Source organism: Trichoplusia ni, chromosome 3 (genome assembly GCF_003590095.1).
Source record: "Trichoplusia ni isolate ovarian cell line Hi5 chromosome 3, tn1, whole genome shotgun sequence".
NCBI lineage: Eukaryota > Metazoa > Arthropoda > Insecta > Lepidoptera > Noctuidae > Trichoplusia > Trichoplusia ni.
This window is the reverse complement of record NC_039480.1, coordinates 17,821,536-17,846,930: the sequence shown is the minus strand read 5'-3', so window position 1 is coordinate 17,846,930 and position 25,395 is coordinate 17,821,536. Positions and strand designations below refer to the sequence as shown.

Here is a 25,395-nt window from a genome sequence, read left to right as displayed (position 1 = left end):
TAGACATAACTAAAAAATAAGAGGGAGATTTCATTTGTTACTTATACCTTATACCAATAAAGTGAAAGAGTTTCGTGAGTCGGATTTCGTAAAAGCCTTAAAAGCAATTTTTCTACGAGATAGCTTATAGCCTTTAATAGGCTACTTTAAATAGATATTTTATAAGTTGTTTGCCTAGGAGGAAAAGCTGTTCCCATACTAAATCGAAGTATAAACCTTTAAGAACGGTGGAGGTTCCTGTGCGAAGAAAGTGAGCAGTTCCTGCTTGGCTTGCCCGTTGAGGATGTAGTAGTACTCTTCGTAGCTGCTGATGAAGCTCCTGGGGCCCGCCTTGTTGATGCTAACCTGCACCAGCGCCTCGTTGATCGCGTCCATCATGTACTTCTCATCGTTGAACACGGAGAACATGTGAGCTTCTAACTGTCTGGTGCCTGGAGTCATACAATATATTCATATTAGTTTGATCAAAGTAGGTGATTTGAGTCAAACAAAAATCGGCTGTCTGAAAGGCGGTTTATGGACGATAGTTGAAGGTGACGAGGTCATAAGGAAAATAATAGACACCGCCTAAAATGGAAGGCCTCAGAGCCAGATAAGGTCGTTTTTTTTTCGTGCTCGCAGGCGACTCGATCGAATTATAAGACGTAGTCACGTCAAAATCACGCAGGTCTTAGTTTCATTCAAACCATCCGCGAGGTTAACTCAAACCAATTAGTTCTCTAACCTGGGTACATGATACTGTAAATACTCGGCAACTGATTGTTAACATTGATGATGGTGTGGAACCACTTGACTATCTGTCCCTTGATAGCCTGCAGCGAGGGGTCGAAGGTGATGTTGTTGGTGCCGGGGTGGCCGATCACCTTGATGCGTAGGATCGGACGCTTGATGAACATGTAGTCACGGTAGGGACCGTCGTAACTGTTCCCTTCCTGGAATAGCAAGCCGTATTAAGCGAAATCACCAATAAACCTGAGAATTTATCGTTTCTGTTTATTATTTTGTTTTAATATATGTAAGTAAAATGGCAATTCGAAACTTACAAAATAATAGGTAAAGTGTTCAGCGAAATGTTTGACGCTCCGTTCAACCAGGTCTCGAAGTTGTCTTGACATCAATGCGTTGATCGTTCTGGAAGTCAAATTTTTAACTAGACTGTAATGTACCGGAAGTTTGCGACCATGCTTTATAGTAACACAAGCATCTAGTTCGGGTAGAGTTCACCCCAAATCCTTCAACACTATTCCCTACCGCCTAATTTCCCCCTCGAATCTCACCACCATTTTCCGGGTCCATGCACTGGGGTCCGCCAAATCCCATTTTGGCCTTCGCAAAGCCACCAATCGTAGTTCTGTCTTCCGAGGTCTGGCCATCGTAGGTAATAACTATTGCTGAAGAAAGTTTGGCTATACTCACTTAAAGAACTGCTCAACTTGGAAGCAAGACTGATGTCTCTGCTTGGCGACGTACACGGACCAATGTTTCCTCATCTTGATCATGGTATCGGCCACGTCTATAAGCCAGTTGTCCATCAACTCCGACCTGGTCTCCGCGCACAGCCTGTTCAAGTTGTCGGTGAACTCGGTTGTGTACTGCGGGAACGGTGAAGTTGCTTGCATCTTCTTCATGTCGCAAATATACATGTCACGGTATCTGGAATGGACTTGCCGTTACTCTATTTTAATTTGGATAATCGAAAATGTACATGTATCAAGCTTAAACTATCGTGCAGCGAGGTACCAAATAGAAGATTCTATAACATTTAACCAAAGTTACAGTAAAATTGTATATCTGCGAATTGTCTGACCTCTCATCCCACATTCTCCTTAGCTCGATAAGTACAGGGTTTCCATCATAATATCTGTAAAACAGAGCCTCCTTTGCCTTCACGATGGGCGTGTGCCAGGGAACAGGGGCTCTGATCACGTGCGCCGGCCACAGAGGCGGCAGGAAGGCTATTTTAAGTCGCTTGCGTTCGTCGGCGTCTTCCAGAATGTACCGCAGGATGCATCTGGATTATAATATTATGAGAGTTAGTGATTTTGGTAGGACATGTAAAATCAACTAAAGTAACCTAAAATACTGGCGGTAAACCTTTTCATAGCTAAGACAAAGTACTCCTTGATCTCGCTCTCGCTCTGCCTGACTGTGGCCTGGTATGTGAGGATGAGAAGGCGCTTCTTAATGGCCACGGTCTGCTTGTCCACCGCTGTCTTCGCCCGCAAGTAGAGCTCCATCGGAAAATCCGGGATGTGCTTGCCGGTAATAGACTGGAACCCAGAAGTAATTAATGGATACGTTCAGATCATTTTTATCCTTCTGTGATCTGGGATGCTTTTAAGGATATGAGAAGGTTTGGACCTATATTATTTCGCTACTGGCATATCGTTAATATTATAAATTATAGTTAATTCTTTTAGATAATTACTAGCAACCTTGATTAAGTGTATTGTGTTGAAATTAAACCAACAATTTTAAGCTTTGTTGCGATTAGTTATTCAAAAGTAACTTATCCAGAAGCTAATTTGTGCTAAGCTTTAAACTTATTTTATTTCCTGGTGCTCATACTTACCACATTCAAATAGTAATTGATTCTCTTCAAGTCGTCTGGGTAGATGTATCTGTAATGCTCCTCTTCAGTGATCTGTAACATGCCTTTCTTCTGCTCGTCTGGGTCGAGCGGCAGCTCAAATTCTAAACTAGCTAATTTCCTAAAAACAACAGTAAATTTATTCAGCGCCTTGACTGCATATGAGCCTTTAAAATGGATTGTTGAAGTTGAAAACGAGACCTTTCTGCATGCAGTATAGTGCCTTCATTTAACAGGCAACAGTCCTGCTATAGTGTTGCTTGCAGTACAAGTATATAAACTACAGGTTATGAAAACTTTTGGATGATACAGAATTCCGTTAAAATAAATATGCCTGGAGATGAAACGTGAATTGACATTTATCCGCCACTTCTTTCTCAAAATATAGACCAAATATAGAAAGCCATCACTTACCTTCTTAATGTTTCTTTAGTGACCAGATCAGCTGCTTCTTGTTCTTTCCTCTTCTTTTCCAATCTTCTTTCCTTTGCTGCTGCTTCAGCAGCCTTTCGCTTGTCGTATGCTCCAGAAATTAAATCCTCTAGTCGAAGTAGACCTGACAAATCGAAAGATTGTTAGGAGTAAGAAGGAAACAAGTTGTAATGATTCTTATATGTATGAAGTATAAGAGATGAGTTCCAATGGCACAGCTAAAGGTACTCTGTGCACTATTAGCAATAAACAAGTATTCATAATCATCTTACGTTGTTAAACTACATTCGATTTCAAATCCTAGCTAACCATATAAACAAAAACAAACATTTTAAGTGAAACACTTTATGTATCCAACAGAAATATGAAACACCAAGTTAGAAATTAAATAACTAGAAACATTAACCACCTTTCTGCAGTTTATTTTGACTCAGCTTTTTTTTCTCAGCATCCAACCTCTCTTGCTCCCGCTCCGCCCAGGGCTTGAGTGGTGGGAACTGGAGCTCTCCGTTGGGGCCAATAGGTCCGTACAACTTGGGCGGTTCTCGTCTCTTCGGTGGCATGTTGCGCAGACGCATCGATTTCGAGGCAAGAGTGTAGCAATTACCTAATAAGGGACAATAGATACTCATTAGAAGCTCATAGGTCTTGAAGATAAAAAATAGATTTTTCTATACAAAGTCATAAAGGTAAGGTGTTAGTGCTTTCTGTCATATTCTGCCGTATCAATAGGCAAGACAGACTTCCCAAAAAAAAAATTAAGCAGTTGTTATTGAGAGGAGGCAAGTATGTGGCTGTTTGCAGGCAGTCAGAAAACGACTAGAAAACAAGCGATATTGTTTTAATTCTACGGATCCATATAATTTCATGTAATTAATTTAAATAACTCAGTCTTTATCGTATTACAAAGTGATAAGTGTGATTACCGATGGAATCTGATGGTCTCGTGTGGTCATAGGAATCGCGGTAGGGCACTCCTTTGGTCCATGATTTCGCCTGCATCAGAGGCGGATACTCGCTGCAGTTACCCTCGCCGTCACCTGAAAAGTAAATAAGCAACATTTTTTTAATCAGAGCAATTTATAAAACAACTACTTTAAACCTGAGTTGTTACAAAGTTTCAATGTGGTGTCATAGCGTTCACAAGTATTTTACGTGTGGAAAATACTGTGGATTTAGACTATCTTTCGTCTTTGGTTCTAAAACGCTTACCCTCAGGGTACATATTATTAGCCGCTCTTAGCAGCACGCTGTCTTTCTCGAGCTCAGAGTCAAGACCAGCGCGCGGCAGCCACGGGGGCATGCGAGTCTTCCGCGCCGGCTTAATAAATCGTGACGGACACGGTTCCTCGAGAGGACCACTTCGCCTCTTCTTCGATCGGGCGCCATCGCCGCTCGGCCCACTGGACGCACTGGGTTTACTTGCACCACTTGTGGCAGTCGACCAAACTGATAGACTGGCCTTGCTAGCGCCTGAGGCACTGGTCCTACTCGGACGGCTAGACATTTATCTAAAACAATTAGGTCCATGAGGTATTAAGATGAGAAATCAATAAAGAACTTAGTGTGCCAGGTTCTAAACAACCTACTTTAGAAGATATCTCCTGAAAATGATGTTGATGAGATAAGGGGTTAAGCAGTCGAAAGGTTTCCTACAAAAATACTGCGCGTTGAAAAAGGGTTGAAATAAGCTGTTGCGCATCACAGATTCGACCTTGAAAGCTTCATGTATGTTTACGAGTAGATAAAATGATATCTCCTAAAATTGGTAGACAGAGCCACACAAACTACAGTATACGTTACGACTAGTTTCAGTATCAAGTGTCAGCTCATGATTAAGGACTCTAGTTGGGTCCGAAACTCATAATTATTATACGTCTCATTATTGCTTCTAAATTATGTTTACTAAGCGAAATTTTTTACTTACTTTTCGCGCAGTTCCACAAAATTCCGATACCGGAAAACTTTCACAAAATACCAGGATAAAGAAACAACTTACCTTTTTACTAAAATCACATATGTTTTTAAATATGAATAAATATTAAGGTATTCCAACAAAAATAAAACGATATGTTTGTTAAAATTGGCAACTTAATAAATAAACAACGTGTCTAAGGACGCGTTGCTATAGTAACGTCATATTTTTTTTATTTAAATTGACAACCAGAACTCATTTATCAACAAAGAGGATTGATTGACTATCTTGCAAATATTTTTAGGGTTCCATTATTGAGGAACCCAAAGGAGGAACCATAATACTTAGGCACCGCTGAATATCCGTCTGTCACCAGGCTGTATCTCGTGAACCGTGGTAGCTACAGTTGAAATTTTCAGAAATGATGCATTTCTGCTGTTGCTATGACAACAACACAAATCAAGGTTAACCTTGCTTAACCTTGATCTTTATTTGTTATATCGGTTAATTTATGGATACCCACTACCCACCCTTAATTTACTTGTAAACCTTATAGGTTTCTTGTAAGGAACCCTCTGTGATGGGAGTCAGACACGCACTTGGTTTTTCTTTAACTTTATATCATTATAGTAGTTACCTTACAGTGCCCTATTATCCATAAGGCACTTTAGGCCAGTGCCTAGGGGTCCACCATCAAAGTAGGCATTTAAAAAAAAAGCTCGATAAATTTTTCACTGAATGAAAACACTTGAACTACAACACTTTAACTTGAACCAAGGGGGCCCCCACTCCCTTGTTGCCTATTAGCCCACTTTTTTGAACTGCTTTACTTCTTTCGGTTTCCAGTATTCAGCACTTTTAGGGCCTACCCAATTATTATCCGGGTATTTAATCCAAGTTTAGTGATATTTAACTTCATTTCAATCTTGGTTCAATTTCATTAGTACAGGTTCTGTTTAAAAGGGGTAATAAAATAAAATAATGAACAACATATGAAATTGATATCATTTATTAATCATAATTAATTTCTATTAGAACCATACAATTGATACAAAAACAAATAAATCTCATTATAAAAATCTTACGAAACATAAATGCATAATAAATTCTTATAAAATAGAAATTGACTTGAAGCACATATTATTACTTTTCATTGGGCATAAGTTTAGAGCAAATTTCAGAAAATATTTCTATTTCAAATACTTTTTAAATACAATTTTTATTATTTTTAACACTCAGACAAATATAATACATAAACCATGTTTATGTTTCAATTCCAGAAGATTTTTTTTTTTGTATTTATTTTTGGTGTTCTTATTCATTTAGATGGCTTATGTACAAGTTAAATAACTTATTTCTTATTGTAATTACTTAGCTTTTCCTGTTTTTTTTTTATTCTTTTTGTTTTACAAGACTTTATTTACATAATTTTACATTGTACCTAGATACTTTTTAAATCAGAATATAAGAGAGAGAACGCCATTTATAAAGTGAGTTATCGGCTGATTAAAATCTCAAAATGTGCAATTATCTTACTGGTAATAAGTTATTAAAATATAGCCTAAATATTCTTTCGTTCTTAGGAATCCAGGAAGACAATAATTGAAAATAATACATAAACCGCTTATATTAAAAGTCTTACTGAAATAAAAATAATGCTCTAGAAAATTAGGAACTTAAAAAATAGGAAATGTTAAATCATAAAGCTTGTCAAAATAAGATTATAAAGGTATATGCACCCTCTTGGTTACTATACTAATATAATAAATGCGAAAGTAACAATATTTGTAAGTTATGCTTTCACGGCAGAACCAATACTAGTCACCAGATTTTGATAAACCCTTACTCCATTTGTCAAAGTAGTATTCTTTTACAATTTTGTATATAAACTTAGTGACTAAAATTTAATGTAAAAATACAACCAATATTACCAAATAAAATTACCAAAAGAATTTCGTATATCAGTCGTTTATTTATTTAATATCTGTAATAGAAACACAAACTAAGATTGACTACTGTTGTATAAGAATCGAAACTAATCGAGTAAAAAAGTATATTAGTATGGAGTGCTGGTCATCACTAGAAGTACAAACAATAGCCATGATAAAAAAAATCTAGTTAAACATAAATGCATGATTAATACATCGGTTTCACGAACACAACACAAAATTAATACTATATAATAATAAATACGGAAGCACGACAATTATAATTTGGCACAAACACATATAATTGAAATAGTTTTATTTTTACATTTTGGAAGACTTTACTTATACTTACATATATTGTGTATCAATATATTAATATATACAAAAGTTTTAGTTTTATTATTATCGTTCTCAGGATTTACTGAGTAGTTTTTTTAATACTAAAATACATAGTGTAGCCTCTAGATAGACCTTACATTTTATCGGTACCACTTCTCATAAACAGAAGGGATTTGTTTATATAACTCAATGTTTTTAATAGAACTTGTGTAATTATGTTATCGATAATATATTTTAATAAACAATCGCTGTCAATCAACACTCAAACTTGAGTCTTGCTCTATCTGTATACAGGTACATGCTTGGGCACTAAAGTCCTCGAATTTCGGAGCTTTACCTTGCCGACAAAGAGCCTAACTGATAAAGTACATATTTTATTTTATCCCAAACTAAATGCAGTTTAGCACCATTTTTACCACCATTTTTTTATTGAAATTCTAATGAGACAGCGAAAAAAACTGGCAAAATAAATTACTTACCTGTGGGTTTGCCACCATGTCTTTAAGTAAAAATTTTATGATTGTGGAAGCGTGACAGCGCAAGACATAGACCAGCAATAATATTACTTAAGACCTGGCGGCAGGCATCCTGAACTATGTCCGAAAATATTAGTTTCGTACGGTCAGCAATTAAAATTAAAGCACTTAAGCAGATTTGAAAACACATGTCTATGATGATTGGTGTTCAGTATCATTCCATACAATTCTGTTGTTGCTGACTGTACGTAGACTAAAATACTAGATATACTGTAATATACAACAGTTATTTATTATGCTGGAGTTTACTCACAACCTTATGATTAGATTGTTTTCAGTACTTAGCTTTAACAGGAGGTAACAAAATTAAATATAACCCATACAAATCGCTAACGTACCTGGCCGCCAACTGAAAACTGTTTTTCAAGATATGATGACGTCACTTGTTCGTTAGCAATTTTCTGGGATTATAATACCTTTAACAATCTCCTAAATAATATAATAAACATACATAGGGTTATATGATATGTTTAAGCATGATTTCCAATTTTGATTTAGTTTTAAATGGTTATGATTAATACAATATATGTATATTACCTACAAAAATCTTACACATTCAAATTTTGGCAAGTAATTTCTTTAAGAGCTATATTGAGCACATACACCAAATAGAGAATAGTTCAATAAGTTTTTCTAAGATCTAAGAACCACAACATTCATATGTGATTATGATTACTGACATGTACAAATACGTATTATAAAAAGATGCATTAAAACATCCATTAGTATATTTTACAATATGCACCGAAATTACCCCCTTTCCTCTCCCTCACCATTCCTTTTATAGGCCGTAAGTTTGTTTCTTTCACAAAATATTTTCCTCAATTTACGATAAGTGGTATATTGAAATAGATATAATACACGCCGTATCCCTGCTTACTTGTGTCTGATAAATTAAAATTTAATTGCCACCGATAAAAATACCTATAACTTTTCAGTTGCTATCCCTGTAAATTTAATGTGCAAAATAACATCAAAAGACATCTTAAAATTGAGCTGGAAAGTATTCAGTTAAAAAATACCCGCAAATACTAGCATGGGCGCCATTTTGATGACGTAATCTGACAGTATATTTTTAATGCTGCTTTAACGTCAACATGACGTCATTTAACCCTTATTGCGAGTTGCGACAATGTTTCTGTAGCTTATGAGAAGATTATACAGTTGCGCAACTCTGTACCTTACCGCTATTTACTCGCTTCTATTCAGGTAGTTGTTCGACCCCTGCCAGCTGAACGAGCTGTCCGTGTCTCCATCATCAGGTTTCCTGTCATAGTTGGAGGAGCGATTCTCTTTGACGAAGGACCGCGGCCTGCCCTCGATGAGGGAGTGGCTGAGGCGCGACGCGTCGAAGTGGAAGCCCGAGTTGGAGGGCTTGCGGACCTCCTGGAGGTATTTGAAGGTGTGGGAGTCAGGACCCTCGTCGTCCGGCTTAGGGCTGTAAAGCCATTCTGGAAAGGATTGGGAAGATTTATATTGTCTGATGTCTGGTAGGGGTCTTGTGTTACAGTTAGCCAACACTAGTAAATGCACTTAATTTTAGTCTAAAAGATGACTCAGACCATTACTAGTTTCATTACTTTAATACGCAGAAAACGCTGCTAATCTCACGTCTGCTCATAAGACGTGCCACGATGCAATTAACAAATTAAAATTCTTTATCAATGACTTCGGCAGTTGTGTCGATAAAGCGACTGGCTCTACCATACCTAGCACGGGTTCGAGTCCTGTCTGAATCTGCCCTGTTAGATTTTTTCTCTTTATTACTTATATTGAATTGCAAATATTATAGCTTATTTCCGCTGCCACTCCATGTAGAGTCCCGCAGTACTGACCTCCGTTGGCGACGTTGGCGATGGCGGTGAGCAGGAAGTCCTTGTCCCTGGCCTGCAGCCGCAGCATCCTGCGCAGGATGGCCACCATGTCGCGCTGCGCCCGCGAGCGCGCGCGCAGGTAGTACACCGCCACGCTGCGGACAGCATGGAGATGGTGTTACTTACAACCAACTGTCATAGGGTATCATTTAGGCAAATTCGTTTTGATCGTAAAATAAAATATAAACCATTTCTAAAATGTACTTTTATTCTTAGTTTGAAATAAACTCAACTATTTCGCCGCGAGGAGAAAATACTTCTTATAATAAAAACGTTTAGTGTTTAATCATTAGGTCTTATCTAACCAAAAACTTTTTACTATTGGTCTTTTCCCTGTTTTCCAGTCCTTGACTAACAAGTAATAAGCTATGTGAAGACCTCAAAGATATTCAAGAATTTTTAAAATTGCCAATCTCCACTTACCAGAGGAACAGCATGAGGAACCCTATGACTCCTGGCCTGATGATGAACAGCAGCACGCTCCTGGCGGCGGGTCTCTGCTGCAGCTGCAACACGCCCTCACTCACCACGCTGTACACGTACGCGTAGCCGCGGAACGGACCGCACGCATGCGATGATGTTCTGGAAGAAAGAGGTTTTATAAGTATCTATTAATTTATTTTGTAAACAAACAGTCTTTTAAGTTACCAGAAACATACAAACAACGAAGACGAAAAGGTACAAGAAATTTGATTACAAGTATTATGAGGGTTTATAAAGTAATCGTAAACTAATGAAACTAACTATAAAGTAATCCGGGAGCAAGATGGGTCGATGACATTATAAAGGTCTCGGGTCGAGTCTGGATGAGGCTAGCACAGGACCGTAGAAATTGACACGAAAAAGGGGAGGCCTATGCCCAGCAGTGGGAGGATAAAGGCTGTGGATGATGATGATGATGAAACTAATGATGACAACATTTCAGAATTTCAAAATTTCATTCAAGATCCTTAGACACTGTTTTCTAATAAAAATAATCACAACAACTTTAAGTGAGTTCCCATCAAGGATTAACACGCTGAAAAAATTGTTTAAAACTCTAAGACTATATTTAAGTCCTATGAAGTCTTTTCGATTGAATTATATAATTATGCCCATATTTATTGGATACCATATACTGATAAAGAATAATGATATAATCCAAACTAATATTATAAATGCGAAAGTAACTCTGTCTGTCTGTCTTTCTGTCTGTCTGTCTTTCTGTCTGTCTGTCTGTCTTTTCTTCACGCCTAAACTACTGAACCGATTTGTGTGAAATTTGGTACAGACATAGTTTGAAACCTGAGAAAGGACATAGGATAGTTTTTATTACAAAAAATAAAAATAAAAAATAAAATTTATTACGGACATACTATATAATAGTGCCATCTATTGGTCAAATGTCGAGCTGTTCCTATGCTCCGTAGATAGATGGCGTTAATCGCGCAATGGTGTCATTACACGTGTTCGGTTCATGTTATTGTTTTAATTTATCGGAAAATCCATCAGAAAAATGTAAATAAACAGTAAAAAGGTGTAAAAAAAATAATATTAATATAATAAAAGTTTTACTACAAAGAAAATGCTCTAACGGAGTATAGATAATTCTATTAGTACTACGCGCAATGGTGTCGATCGTTACACGAGTTCGGTTCATGTTGTTTTAATTCATCGGAAAAAAGTAAATAAATAGTAAAAAGGTATGAAAAAAATAATAAAATAATATATAAAAAATATAATACTACTTTTAGTACAAAGAAAATGCCCGAACGGAGTATAGATAAATAATCCGAGTTGTCACTATGGTCGATAGATGGCGTTGGGATCGAAATAGATCGCGCTATGGTTTCGTTACACGCATTTGGTTGGACATAGGATAGTTTTTATCCAAAAAGTCCTGCGGGAGTGGGAACTTCTCAAAAATCCCGCGAGATCGGGAACTATGTGAGTAAAACCAAAAATCTGCCGGAAGTCACTGTTCCACGCGAACGAAGTCGCGGGCAAAAGCTAGTATTTTATAAAGACAGAATGACCATTTTTATTGAATCAAACAAACTAACATAGTCCTTCAAATTAATAAGAACGATGCTGAATGTAGGATTTCGAGTCAACTTATCCGTAAATTGAATCATTCAACATTGCTTAACATCGTGTCAAACACGTAAATAAACGGAGTTAGGACCGTTGGAGTTTAAAGCCAGCAGACTCATTACAAGGTATTTCAAACTTTGCCGAAGCAAAGTATTCAAAAAAATATGATAGACTCATTTGAGTGTTCCCCTCCACGGAAATCTTTAGTAAAAGGCGAAAGATTTATGCGTTTTGAAGGGAAACCAGAGTTAACGTGAACAGAATGTACCGGCCGACCCAACCAAACCGCGGAAAATCTTAACACCGCCATTCAGAAACGGGCTCTCAATGCACAGTGACATCTGTCGGCACAACTCGGAACTAACTCAAGCGGACGTGTTCAGCGGACACAAGCGCTTACGAACAAGATGGCGTCTAATACCTGTCAAATGATGTTCATGTCTGAAAGCGCTGAATAAAGCGGTAGACATCGCTGAACGTATCGATTTCTTTTTACTTAATTGTTATTTATATTGCAGTATGTGTGGTAATGCAATATTTTATTGAAGAACACAATTATACTTATTAATACACATATTAAATTAACATGATTAATAAATAATAATAAATAATAAATGCGGACAACATCACATACATTGTTCTGAACCCAAAGTAAGTTGCTAAATGGTCTAAGAGCCCGTGAACCCCAGACCTTCGTTATTTTATAAAAGCTGAAAGTTTGTCAGCGCATACTCCCAACCCAGGTAAGAACGATGGACCATTATGAAGTTTGGGTTATAGTGGCTTAGGCAGGTAAACGGTACTAAAGGTGTGTAAAATACCGATCTAAATTCGTCAAATAATAAAGTGCGATTTTTTGATATTATCTTCAGAATATTATAAAAAACCCCCTTTTTCATTGCCAGACACTTCACATCGTGGCAACCCCTTGCCAGACACCCTTAATGTTCATGAAATTATAGTTTAACTTACGTTATAGTATAAAAGCTGATTTTTATATATAATACTTGGGTAATAAGTAGATGATGTTTCGTCATTAGCCAGACATTTTTTATAGTTCCAACCCCTTACCAGACAAGCATGTAGGGTAGCTGTAGGAGCGAGCGCGAGGCAGTATGTATATAAGTGGGTGCGAGTGAGATGCGTTTGTATTGTTTAGTATTTAATACATGCTTACATCAACTAAAACAATAATATGTGCTATCTTCAATTATTATTAATTAAATATTCGTTATAAATGATAAGAATGATATTAATTATATCATTACTTACGTTAAAGTGTAATAGCTGATTTCTATATATAATATTTGGGTAATAATTAGATGATGTTTCCTTATTAGCCAGACATTTTTTATAGTTCTAACCCCTTGCCAGACAAACATTGTATGTCTTAAGAAGAGATTTGTGATTAGAATGACTCATGCAAATAAACTTTTTGGCGCAGATTTATTTAACTAATAATCTATGTAAATTTTAAAAACATCTTAAGGAAAGACATTCGATGCTACAATTACCTTAAATTGTTAAAAATTTGAGAATTTTTTGGTTCTGAGGTAAAATATTTTTTCATTAGCCCTGTGAATGATTTGTAACATTCCCTGTGATAGCCACCCTCTGTGTATTCACGTGGAAAAATGATGTCATTGTACTTAAGGTTATGTTTTTTTCGCAATTTTAAAATTAATTCACATTTTTTCAATGTCTCGTCAGAAAATAATGTTATTTTGCCACTACTTTTGTTGCAAATAACACAAATTAATGTATCACCCATGACTTATTTTTAATACAAAATCACTTTTATTTAAAAAGTCACATAAACAAATTGTAAACATATAATCTACGTATCATACTATATTATATTATTTTAGCTGATGTAAACATGTACTGAGTACTAAACAATACATGCGCAGTATAAGTTTATATAATAATATGTATAATTTAAGTTTTTTTATAAGTTTATATAATAATACGTATAATTTAAGTTTTTTTTATAAGTTTATATACTTTTGATCTCGCAGACAAACAGTGTGTACTGTTTTGTGAGACACTGTACTATGTCATAAGTATAACGTGTACCTGTGTTAACTGAATAAATAAATAAAAAAAAAGTAGAAATAACAACTGCGCAGTGAGGGATCGCGGTAGACTTAACTCGCCATCTCACTCGCACTCACTCATATACATACTGCCTCGCGCTCGCTCCTACAGCTACCCTACATGCTTGTCTGGCAAGGGGTTGGAACTATAAAAAATGTCTGGCTAATGACGAAACATCATCTACTTATTACCCAAGTATTATATATAAAAATCAGCTTTTATACTATAACGTAAGTTAAACTATAATTTCATGAACATTAAGGGTGTCTGGCAAGGGGTTGCCACGATGTGAAGTGTCTGGCAATGAAAAAGGGGGTTTTTTTATAATATTCTGAAGATAATATCAAAAAATCGCACTTTATTATTTGACGAATTTAGATCGGTATTTTACACACCTTTAGTACCGTTTACCTGCCTAAGCCACTATAACCCAAACTTCATAATGGTCCATCGTTCTTACCTGGGTTGGGAGTATGCGCTGACAAACTTTCAGCTTTTATAAAATAACGAAGGTCTGGGGTTCACGGGCTCTTGCTCTAAAAGCACTTGTGTTATGGAATTCAGATACAACGAAGGTACCACAAACACCCAGACCCGAGACAATGTAGAAATGTGAATTTTTACATTGACCCGACCGGGGATCGAACCCGGGACCTCAGAGCTAGCGACACCTTGAAACCGGTGCGTGCGCCACTCGACCACGGAGGTCGTCGTCTGATCGTCATGATTGGTAACTTAAAACAGGTTTAGAGTATCGATTTACCTGAAGAACAGAGAGCCTAATCCAAACAGCGTTGTGAACAGAGATAGAGTGACGAACATGTAGAGAACGGTCTGTGTCTGGGCAGCTCGCCATACCTGAAATCACACAAAATAAATCATAAGTACTCTCAATTACTAAATATTAAGAACTAAGTACTCTAGTCATAAGATAATTTACATGCCTTTTGCCGGATCGGAAATCATCAAATGAAGAAAGTGTCAGACTCTTACTGACTAAAACCTACCCATATTCCTTTTTTTAGCCCTTTGTGTACCTGTATCGCGGTAACCTATTTGAAAAATCCCACAGACAAAAAAATGCTTGAATTTTTGCATTAAATTAAACTGCCTTTTGAAAGTGTTGTAAGTTGTTACTGCTGTACGAAAATTCTCTCTTATATCTCGAATATCTTTTAGACAACTTTTCCTCAAAACGAATTGTACTATGATACATCGCCTACACATTTTACCTTTCTAGCAGGTTGACAGGCCCTCAAAGCGCATTCCTTCTTGATGTAAAAGAGCAGCAGGAACTTGAGAGTCACAGCGACTACCAACAGCGGGGAGAACATCATGCCGAACCACAACACCGTCTGGTTGTAGATCAGAGTCAGCGAGTTGTACGCTATGTTGAACTCTGGAGCGCTCTCTGAACGACCCCATCTGTTATGTGGGAAGAGGAGCAATTATATGACGTTTAAACTTGTAGAAATAGGATAAATAAAGAGTTATTAAAATAATAATAAAAAACCATTCTCAGACCAAAATCTGCTTACTTAGTTTTAGATGAAGAAGTCATAGTTACATGGAGTTATTTGTGGCTTATTGTAAAACTTTTTCTTAATTGTGCTTACAGAACAGGAAATGTAAATAGTTTAATTTAATAGGAGTAATTTAGTTGTTTCGTATGTTTTATAATAAGCTTTACCTTCTCACGACTTGTTCGACATATTATTCTTACAATTATAATCTATACTAATATATAAAGCTGGAGAGTTTGTTTGTTTGTTTGTTTGAACGCGCTAATATAAGATATTTTGATTCACATAAAGGTGGCGTTCTCTCGTATCAGAGGCCAAGACACAATTTGAGTCGCTGAGCCAACAGAGTAAGTAAGCAAATAATCACAACTACACTTAATTATAATTTCCTCTCAACAAAAAATGCAGAAATCATAATGACAACATTTCACACAAAATAAGGTAAGTAAATAAAGAAAAAACAAAACTCACTGATAAATAAGGCCCCTAGAGAACTCAAATAGTGGCAACACAAACAAAGATACGGCCGTGTCTAGCAACACCAGCCGGTACGCCTCCTGACCGAACGACGTTTCCCAACACTGGAATACGGGAAAACCAAAAACAAATATAAGTGCTGTGAAAATAGGTAAGCTTGGGTAACACAAATATTTTTATAAGGGTGCAAATAGTGTTCTTGAATCTGCAGCACAGTTTAAAAGCAAAAAAAAATAACAAATATATGGAAAATACTGTTTTCCTAAGAAAAACGTTTTTAAAGCTGTCATAAAATGTTTCAACAGAAACTTGAATTTCACTTTAAATCAAATACACTAAGTTTTGACAACTTGTCAAAAGGGTATTTTTAGATCGGACAAGCTATGTTATGTGTCGCTGGCAAATAAGATTTGAAAAACAATTTAATAAGAACAGAAAAAGAGAGTGTCTATACTGGAGAATGTAAATACACATTTTTATCATATACTATATTGAGAACTGGGTGCTACCTTACAGTTCTTACGTGATGATGAGATAGCTATGAATATTTTAGATCTGTATCCGGGCTGTTACCTGCTGGGCGTGTTCCCGCGCCCAGTAGACCAGCAGCAGCAGCAGCGTGCCGGCCACCAGCAGCCACGTGCGCGCCAGCGACACGTACAGCGACGTGCGCGGCTTGTAGAACTCCAGTCTAACGACGTATACGGTAGCTGAACTTGTATCATTGTTATACATATTTAGGTACAGGGAAAATCGTGGTCAATGAAGTGCATCAGAAGCGAATGTAAAGAATTTATAGGATCTATCAAGCATTCGATCTTCGTGTGTTAGTTCACTGTCACGCCGTTGTCACGAGCATGCTGGCTAAAGGGATTAATTTCGTTGATGCGAATGCATTCAGAAAATTGTATTGCTTAAGACGAAAGAGTTTACTAATTAGTGAATTTACAAAAATCGCACGTTCGGAGGCGTAGGTCTGACTAATTATAAGCGAGACGTTTCAAGGCAGTCAACATTTGCTGCTAATAACTGATCAAAATTGTCCAACAGTTCTCCATTTAATAATATCTACCGAATTACAACCATTCCCCACTCGAAATATAAGACAACTCACTTGACCACAACATGGAAGATGAGCGGGCATATCGTAAGTACGGCAGTCAACACAGCAGACACGAACAGCTGGAAGTGTCTCAGGGGCGAGTCCCAGCCCAGCAGCAGCCACAGCCCCCACTCGCTGCCCACGATCAGCGCCACCACGAACACGCTCACCAACACGTTGGTCACGTACTGGCCCAGCTTCCGCACCCAAGATATACTAATGTTCTTACGACTTTGCTCGCTTAAAAGCTCCTAAAAAAGAAATAACTTTCTTTTCAAATTATTCTTCAAGTTCTATCAAAAATCAAAATACCACTCAGTAACAATCTTAGTAAAGTTGTATTCACGTTCACCCAAAAATTAAAACTATAATCAGCGCACTTTATCGCTTTATTCAGCGCTGTCAAAAATGACTGTAATTTGGCAGTTACTAGACGCCATATTGTTCGTAAGCGCTTGTATCCGCTGAACACGTCCGCTTGAGTTAGTTCCGAGTTGTGCCGATAGATGTCACTGTGCATTGAGAGCCCGTTTCTGAATGGCGGTGTTAAGATTTTCCGCGGTTTGGTTGGGTCGGCCGGTACATTCTGTTCACGTTAACTCTGGTTTCCCTTCAAAACGCATAAATCTTTCGCCTTTTACTAAAGATTTCCGTGGAGGGGAACACTCAAATGAGTCTGTCATATTTTTTGAATACTTTGCTTCGGCAAAGTTTAAAAAACCTCTTTACATGTTTGCTACACCGCAGTCAACATACGATAAACAAGATCGGCAATCAGGATTCACCACCCTTATAATGTGGAATACTGCTTCAATGTATTTTAAATTACATGACTCATTACTTCAGCGTCCTACAGAATGAGTATATTGTTTATGTGTATTAAAAATCCATATTTTTTTAACAACAGCAAGAAAATATACTAAGCTGAAATAATACCAAGCGATTAATATCCTCGATTTTTATAAGAATAGAATTATGGGAATTTGTGCTTGCCTATTTGTTTGCGCACCTTGCCACTTTTCTGCGATATCTCGAGATTGCAGATTTAAAACCAATCGAGGTATCACCTTAAACTCGTTGTACAGGCTGTTAGCGTTGAGCCTGGCGGCCTCCTGCGTGACGACGCCGAAGTCCCAGCCGCAGAACACCTTGTTGGCGAACACGTGGCTCAGACCACCCGACGTCTCGATGAAGTTCAGACGGTACGAGTACGCCGTTCTGGAGACCAGGACAAATATGTTACGCTTAAAACTGACTATGCAGGGCATAAGTTTTGTTGTTTGGAGTACTTATCATTTTTTGAAACGGGCTTTTTTTTAACTTATATTTAAAAAATTAACACAAATGCATTTCAGAGAAATATCACTAGCAATCAAGCAATTGTGTAATTAAGGTTGATATTTGGCTTTAGTTTTAATTTAAACCTTAAAATTAAAGGTTGTCTGATGATTATCAATTTTCACTCACCTGTAGCACAAAACTCCAAAGAACATTAGATACAGACAGACCATGGTGAAGAAGTAAGCGAACGGCATGTTGTAGTTTAGCAGAGAATTCGTAGATATATCGCCGTCGTGATAGTGGCCGTAGAACAGAAGAGAATCCGTCAAACCACCCTGAAAAAGGCATCGAAATAATTATAATATTACGAACAATACAAAGTGTTCCTTGTTATTGTGGATAACGGGTAACATTTATAGAGACACAAACAGTTCAATCTTCAGCTTATAACAAAATATGTAGTAACATATCATCAAAATTTATGTTCTGATGAATTGTACGAACAGCAGAACCAAATTTGATGTAGAAGGTGCAGACTTCTAAATGTCTGACTAAATGTATATCCCAAAAATAGTTATTTCTGTAAGGTTGGCAAAGATCCTTATGCATTAAAAACAGGGCAACTCGACGGACCACGGTTTGTAGAAAATAATTCAAGTCATAAATAAGTGAATTTTGTTAGAGCAGATGAAAACTAGCCTTTCTCAGTTCCCCTTCCCACAAACTCAATTAAACAAATCTTACCATCCCAGTAATAAAATCAAGCGCTGTCATCTGTACTGTCTCCTTCTTCTCGTCATCATGTAATATCTGTGGGATCACCACAAACGCCACCACCAGGATCGTGAGGAACAAGTCCAAGGCAAACAGCCACCGCAGGAAGTAGAAGTAGGATCCCACAGCTGAACCAAAGTGACCTTCTATACGACGGATGGGCTCGTACCAAAACTCGAAGGAGAATATCACCTCGCGAAGTTGGTCGCGGATCTGGAATGATAAAGAGGAAATTGAGATTTGGGTTCAATCCTACTTATATTTTTGCGCGTTAGTTTGTAGTTATACGTATTGATGTATGGATGTTTGTTAGTCTTTAACGCAAAAGCCACCGAACGGATTTTATTTGGTCGAAACTTGATACACAAATTGTTTTATTCCGATTTTATGTACCCGGATCATTTTGGATTTGCAGCTCGCGGGCAACATTTACTAGTTAATATCTTTAATGCATTTTGTGAGTACAATTAACAAAGAAAGATACCCTCAAACTCTTATTTATTTATACACATGTTTTTTGTTTCCCGCTGTTCTCTCTTCCAGTAAATCCGGTGAAGCAATCAAAGCCTGCATCGAGACAAACTGTATGTATAATTCTTACTGTTCTGCGAACCTTTAGGAGGCATATGCTTCTAAAACACCAAATGCTTAATAAATTACTTACTCTTTTCCACGCGAAGCCAGCTCTGTATTTCATTCGTTTCCATAATGAAATAGGCCGGCCTTTAGACCTGAGACTGACAGACGCTGATAGTTTGGCGCGAACATTCCTCTTCATTGTTAAACCTTGCGGTAAGTCTCTTAGTGCCTCCCTGAATTAAATGGAAAATAACTTTATTTTTAAAAGTCCATAAACCGGCAAGGGACAGGTAAGGGAAAAACAAAGTTAAGGGACTGTCCATTATTCAGGTGGGGCTCGAAGCGAGGGGTCCAAAAAATACAAAATATCAGAACGGGGAGGGAGATGTAATTTATCACGTCTATTTAGTTTTTAGGCGAACGCGTTCTTCAAGATGATTATCCATTTATTGGTATTTAAGAAAGCCCATCTGCATCATTAATGAATTCGATGTAAGTACCTATTAGTAAATAAAGGTATTCACATTTCTGGCATTATTTTTTATGTCATTTACAAAACAAGATGCAACCTGGCACTAAAACTGACCACAGTTTGCGGCATACCACTTATAATAAAGAACCGTATTTCAGACCAAGTCTTAGTTGGGTGATAGTATAGTAACTGAGTTTGGTAGGTGGGCGACAAAGCTGTCGTATAAAAATAGTATTCTCAGTAACCAGACGCCCTTAATTCTTAATACGGTTTTTATTTTACACAATAAATACAAATACTAAAGAAAATAAGATTAAGCGTTCTCAAGCGATTTATTCAGCGCTATCAAAAATGAACGTTATTTGACAGGTGCTAGACGCCATCTTGTTCGTAAGCGCTTGTGTCCGCTGAACACGTCCGCTTGAGTTAATTCCGAGTTGTGCCGATAGATGTCACTGTGCATTGAGAGCCCGTTTCTGAATGACGGTGTTAAGATTTTCCGCGGTTTGGTTGGGTCGGCCGGTACATTCTGTTCACGTTAACTCTGGTTTCCCTTCAAAACGCATAAATCTTTCGCCTTTTACTAAAGATTTCCGTGGAGGGGAACACTCAAATGAGTCTATCATATTTTTTGAATACTTTGCTTCGGCAAAGTTTAAAACACCTATTTAATCGTACCTAGCTGAAAAACTCTACAATATACGTATATTTCACGTTATAGTCAATGAATTAACTACAAACTATGAAAATAATATACTACGTGAAAATATCGTAATAGTTATAAGATAAACTAGTTGATGGAATATCCATAATTATGTTCTTGACGTATGCTTTACCTAATTTGGTCACAACTTTTTCGTGATGCAATATAAGTGTCGCGATCGCTTCGCAACATTTTTTTTAACCTTTAACCCTATTTGCGCGGCGGCTATTGTATAAACAGTAAACTCAAGACACATACCTTCTCAACTCCTCAGCTTCGGGATCGTCCTCCATGAGCCGCTTGTGTTGCTCCATCTCGCGCACGATGATGTCGGCCTGCTTCTCGGCGTTGTCGGGCGCGTCCGCGTCGTCGGCCGCCACCTCTTCCAGCAAAGCATTGTGCTCGGAGTTGTTGCGACGTAGTCTTAGAGTATCTGAAAAGTGGAATCAGGTTTGCGTGACCTTGTAATGAACATGCGAACGAGAGCGCCTGAATTTTGTATCATTACTTCATATATTCATGCTGTTTAGGGTCTACGATTAAACCTATCAGCTATGGCAAGTTTTACCACCTAGGTCTTCACATTGTGTTATGTAATATAGTTTACAATAAGGGGCATGAGTATCGAGTAATTAATTTTATTAAAACTTGAGAATAAGACGAAGCAAACAGTTTTAAGTTTGTATCAAGTGTCAGTAGCACCATTTTATCCTGTTGGGGCAAATAAATCTAAAATAGGTTTAATAAAACTATTATGCATTATAAGTATTTACATATAGTACCATATATAATATTTATCAGAGCACTAATCTAATCAAATCAGCACGGATAGTCTGATTCACTTCATTATTATCACATTATAGATCAAGCATAAATTACAACACAATGTTGATAAAATAAGAATTTTCTATGAGTTATGAAATTCATTAAACGCATTCAAATGGACCGAGATTGTTTTCATTCAATAAGGATAAGAAGGCAACTGTAGTCTGTGAGCCAATGCACAGACAAATTTAAAACTTACCGGTGACAAAACAATGCAATGTAGTGTATAAAAGTCAGTCTATATTTGCTATCGAACTGCTCCACAAGAATCGAACTAGGACCAGATTCTACGATAGTTTTTAGATAATCGAACACAATTTTTTATACGCTTAGGACGTACGTAAGGAGAGACATATTATGTAAATAACAAAACAACGTTAGCAGGGTCAGCAGGTGAGATGAACCACATATTTGTATGTAAAACTATTACAATTACTATGACTTATAATTATACATTAGGTATCCCTAAATAGTAAATAATAATTTAAAATTCTACCCAAGTCCAAATAGAACCGTGTTTTTTCCACCAGTAAACTCCCCACAAATAGATAACTGGCAGCTCAAAACTTATTCAAATATATAGTATACAATACTTAAGAATAAAAATTGCTTTATTACTCACAACAATTATTTTTACTATGAAATATATTTATTTTTCTAAGATCGAGACTGCTAGCTGAATTCCACAGAACTATCAACGTAGTTTATTCAGAAAATAACATATTTAAACTTTAATTACTATAATAAATTACCTACCAGCTCCAAGTTCAAGAAGTTCAATCTCATCAGCAATCACAGACATAGCACTATTACAGTTAATTTAAACACTAAGTTACACCTAAGTCCATATATCACATGTACAAATTAATATTTAAAATCTTAAGTATTTCCATACTGGTTCTCACATTACCGACAGGATAGAACGTAAATAAATGAATAATGTACGAACATTATAACACGGTAATACCGACTGCACTCAGTATGAAACAAAGCTAATTATTAAGGCCTTAAAATAAAGGCGCGTGTCAACTAGGGTGTAACGTTTGTTAGTCACTCGGTTAGTGTTGAAATTTGTCGCTAATTGGATGCTCCGGTCGGGGTTCTGAACTTTTAGATTTTATACGATTTTCGAGACTGGCGACTAGACGTCCCATTTTGAACGAAATTGACCCTTTTCCATAGAAATCAAAATAACAAGGTTACCTTATTATTTCGATTTCTATGCCCTTTTCATAATTATTAGTCCCGATGTAGCGGAAAGGAACTCCGGGTCACCAAATTGACACGTTTTTCTTTTCTGGAGTATAAAATTGAATTAAGCCACTAGGTCAACTGGGATATCATATAAAAAGGTACTTGTTATTTTTTATATCGCTTTATTTCTACTAGGCATACACTTCTTTATCGCTTGACAGCGACAACGGATATAAATTACAATGTTGCAGTCTAGTTGGCGAGCACGTTTATCATTATAATTAGTGGTCGTTAACAACTAGCTTCGTTTGTAACACTTATATCAGTAATAAACCCTTATTAAGTGATAATTGAAGTACCGCCTACTAAAGGGGCGCGCCCTTTGTAAACTGTGCTGGTGATACAAATTTGAAATTTCGTCTCATCAAAAAGTAGAATTTGAATATTATTATTTTGCGAAAGATTGAAGTTATTCTGTTAGTAGGTGATCTTCGCTTAAAAGTCACCTATAGGGTTTGCAATAGTTTTGTAAAACAGTTTCGTAGTGATAATAATCGGGCCGTTCTCCGGGAAACAGATTTATTAAGTTAGTCTTTATTCTAGTTTTCATTTGTCTACTAGACTATTTGGAGAAGAATTTGAAGAAGCTTTCACTGAAATGATTTTTGTTTATTTTATCAACTCAACTTCTCACGTAGTCGGGTAATTAATTGTCGATATACATATAAAGTTTAATATTTTTTTTTATGCTACCAGATAAAATAAGTGGTTGTTAAGTTGTTTAGTCGCGTTTTCAGCCGGACAAACTAATGATTGTGTTTTTTGACATTCCTCTTTGTTATCAGGGCGACTAGACTTGTAGAAAAATACCCTAAACTTTGTATACAAACTGAATGGACTTGTTAGCTTAGCAGACAAGTTTTCTTAGCCTTTAAATAAGAGACTATTCTTGTGGAAATACAGTTCGTTATGGAAATCCCATTCTTCTATCTATTCAAACTGTTTGAAATATACCCATGTAAAGGCTCTAGGTATTGTACAGCCGGTTGTTTTAATTTCCTCAATCAATATTCAGTAATTACAACACACGTAGCGACATCTCTTATCGACACTATAATAGAAAATGCGTCAAGTTAGCGTAAGATGGCGGTAAAATAGCTGGGATTGTTTTAAATATATAAAAGCTAAGATAGAATCAATATAGACAGCTGACTATTGCCTGACTCATAATTAAAAGGTTTTTTTTTCCATTAAACTGATCTTTGAGATGTATTATTATTATTGATTTACATACAATTATTTCTCACAAAACCAGTAACTGCTCACCCATGACTGAACAAAAATGAATATTTGAAATATGATAGAAATCTTCACCCCATCTTCTTCCTTCAGTCAGAAAATTTAAGTAAACATTTTTTAGATTGCTCAAGCTGATGCAATGTTTATAAAGTAGACAAACTAATATACAATTGTATGGCATGGAAAATATTCAGATATAAAGACAATTAAAACTTGGCAGTACTTACTGTATGGCAGTTGTCTGGAGGGCATGAAGTTCACAGCCACCTGCCGGGCAGCATTGTTCCTTAATGTCACACTCCTGCGACTGCTCGCAGGCCTGGTTTCCACTTCCTCTATATCTTCATCCATTTTGGCACTATCTGATACACAAGTAAATTTAATGTGAAACTTGATTTTCCACTATTTAAATAAAACTAATTATTTTGCAGTTCTTATTATATTAATAGACAGCCAATATTTTTCTGTATTCAAAATATTACAAATAAATGGTATTTCACCTTTTGACTAATAAATTATAATGTGGACTCTATGAAATTATAAGGAAACTGAAACAAAAACATATAAAACCAATCAGGCAATGATCAGGATATAAACATAATTTGTGTTGATAAGATAATATGATTATTTTGCTTATCTTTTGTAACTAGGAGTTATTTGTATATTCAAAGGGTTTTTTACACATGAACTAGGGATCAGTTAGGAAATACCTGTCTTTTCTTGTCTTTAACTGTATAAATAACAAGGACCTTATTTTGTGCTACACAACATTATCATTTTTATTGAAGTCATGTTAATTAATCTTTAAAATATTTTTCGTATATTAGACATGAAACAGTTAATATTTTATAAATATTAACTTTGTTTTATAATGAAAATAATTTTAAATTTTGTAAATTTTGACTTCAATACACCTTGCAAAACATGACTCATAAATAATTTAAAATGAAAACGCAAATATATCGTATGTAGTCTACACATATACAGGATACGATAAAATCTCTAAGATAAACAATTTTTTTCGCACTTATAGCGTGTAAACAAAGATAAATAAATAGATGAACACAAAAGATAAACAAACAGTAGAATGATTACTGTACATCTTATTAAAAAAAAAACCCTTAAATCTCAAATAACTTTGACCTTGGAGTTTAAACATTCCTATCCATATCAGTCTTATATACCTTGCATATGAAATAAACTGGTGTTCTAGCACAAAAGAAAATAAACTGAGAACTACTGAGAAGGGAGGCAACAAAACATTAGACATGATCTGTGATCTGTCATTTCTGTCGGTGTCAATTTGACATTAGGTACTGTCAAAAACATAAACACTATTCATTGTGTGGTTTTGGAACGTAAAATTCTGATGCTCAACATTA

General features: G+C 36.4%; 2 protein-coding genes and 3 non-coding genes across 9 annotated transcripts in view; 2 read left to right on the top strand and 3 right to left on the bottom strand.

Moving 5' to 3' along the window:
• The window catches only part of LOC113492224 (dynein heavy chain 3, axonemal), a 42,385-nt gene extending 37,040 nt beyond the window's left edge, over nucleotides 1–5,345 (bottom strand). The window contains exons 1-12 of the mRNA XM_026869599.1: nucleotides 5,022–5,345; nucleotides 4,235–4,533; nucleotides 3,949–4,062; nucleotides 3,432–3,629; nucleotides 3,005–3,146; nucleotides 2,573–2,711; nucleotides 2,095–2,270; nucleotides 1,808–2,011; nucleotides 1,417–1,653; nucleotides 1,044–1,131; nucleotides 725–932; nucleotides 217–431 (exon numbers count right to left, since the gene is read on the bottom strand). Coding sequence (XP_026725400.1) covers nucleotides 217–431; nucleotides 725–932; nucleotides 1,044–1,131; nucleotides 1,417–1,653; nucleotides 1,808–2,011; nucleotides 2,095–2,270; nucleotides 2,573–2,711; nucleotides 3,005–3,146; nucleotides 3,432–3,629; nucleotides 3,949–4,062; nucleotides 4,235–4,529 — 2,016 coding nt within the window. The 5' untranslated portion in view covers nucleotides 4,530–4,533; nucleotides 5,022–5,345. The remainder of the gene's footprint in view (nucleotides 1–216; nucleotides 432–724; nucleotides 933–1,043; nucleotides 1,132–1,416; nucleotides 1,654–1,807; nucleotides 2,012–2,094; nucleotides 2,271–2,572; nucleotides 2,712–3,004; nucleotides 3,147–3,431; nucleotides 3,630–3,948; nucleotides 4,063–4,234; nucleotides 4,534–5,021) is intronic.
• A 990-nt stretch (nucleotides 5,346–6,335) lies between these two features.
• LOC113492221 (transmembrane channel-like protein 3) lies at nucleotides 6,336–25,290 on the bottom strand. Of its 5 annotated transcripts, none has more exons than XM_026869594.1 (15): nucleotides 25,198–25,290; nucleotides 24,241–24,375; nucleotides 20,954–21,128; nucleotides 19,603–19,753; nucleotides 18,912–19,151; nucleotides 18,354–18,502; nucleotides 17,954–18,104; nucleotides 16,899–17,137; nucleotides 16,358–16,475; nucleotides 15,779–15,888; nucleotides 15,017–15,209; nucleotides 14,548–14,642; nucleotides 10,038–10,196; nucleotides 9,576–9,709; nucleotides 6,336–9,191 (listed from the first exon to the last, which is right to left on the bottom strand). In XM_026869594.1, the coding sequence occupies exons 1-15, from the start codon at nucleotides 25,202–25,204 to the stop codon at nucleotides 8,932–8,934; spliced, it is 2,316 nt and encodes a 771-aa protein (XP_026725395.1). In that variant the 5' UTR covers nucleotides 25,205–25,290; the 3' UTR covers nucleotides 6,336–8,931. The 5 variants fall into 5 exon arrangements, with proteins under 5 accessions (XP_026725395.1, XP_026725393.1, XP_026725394.1 ...); XM_026869592.1 differs by lacking the exon at nucleotides 25,198–25,290 and adding an exon at nucleotides 25,157–25,196; XM_026869593.1 differs by lacking the exon at nucleotides 25,198–25,290 and adding an exon at nucleotides 25,157–25,196 and having other exon boundaries at nucleotides 18,912–19,154; nucleotides 19,606–19,753.
• Nucleotides 11,821–11,938, bottom strand: LOC113492416. The gene has a single exon (XR_003400502.1). It is a non-coding gene; the product is annotated as a U5 spliceosomal RNA (small nuclear RNA).
• LOC113492417 lies at nucleotides 17,483–17,599 on the top strand. Its single transcript, XR_003400503.1, has one exon. It is a non-coding gene; the product is annotated as a U5 spliceosomal RNA (small nuclear RNA).
• Nucleotides 20,532–20,648, top strand: LOC113492415. Its single transcript, XR_003400501.1, has one exon. It is a non-coding gene; the product is annotated as a U5 spliceosomal RNA (small nuclear RNA).
• Nucleotides 25,291–25,395: the final 105 nt, after the last annotated feature.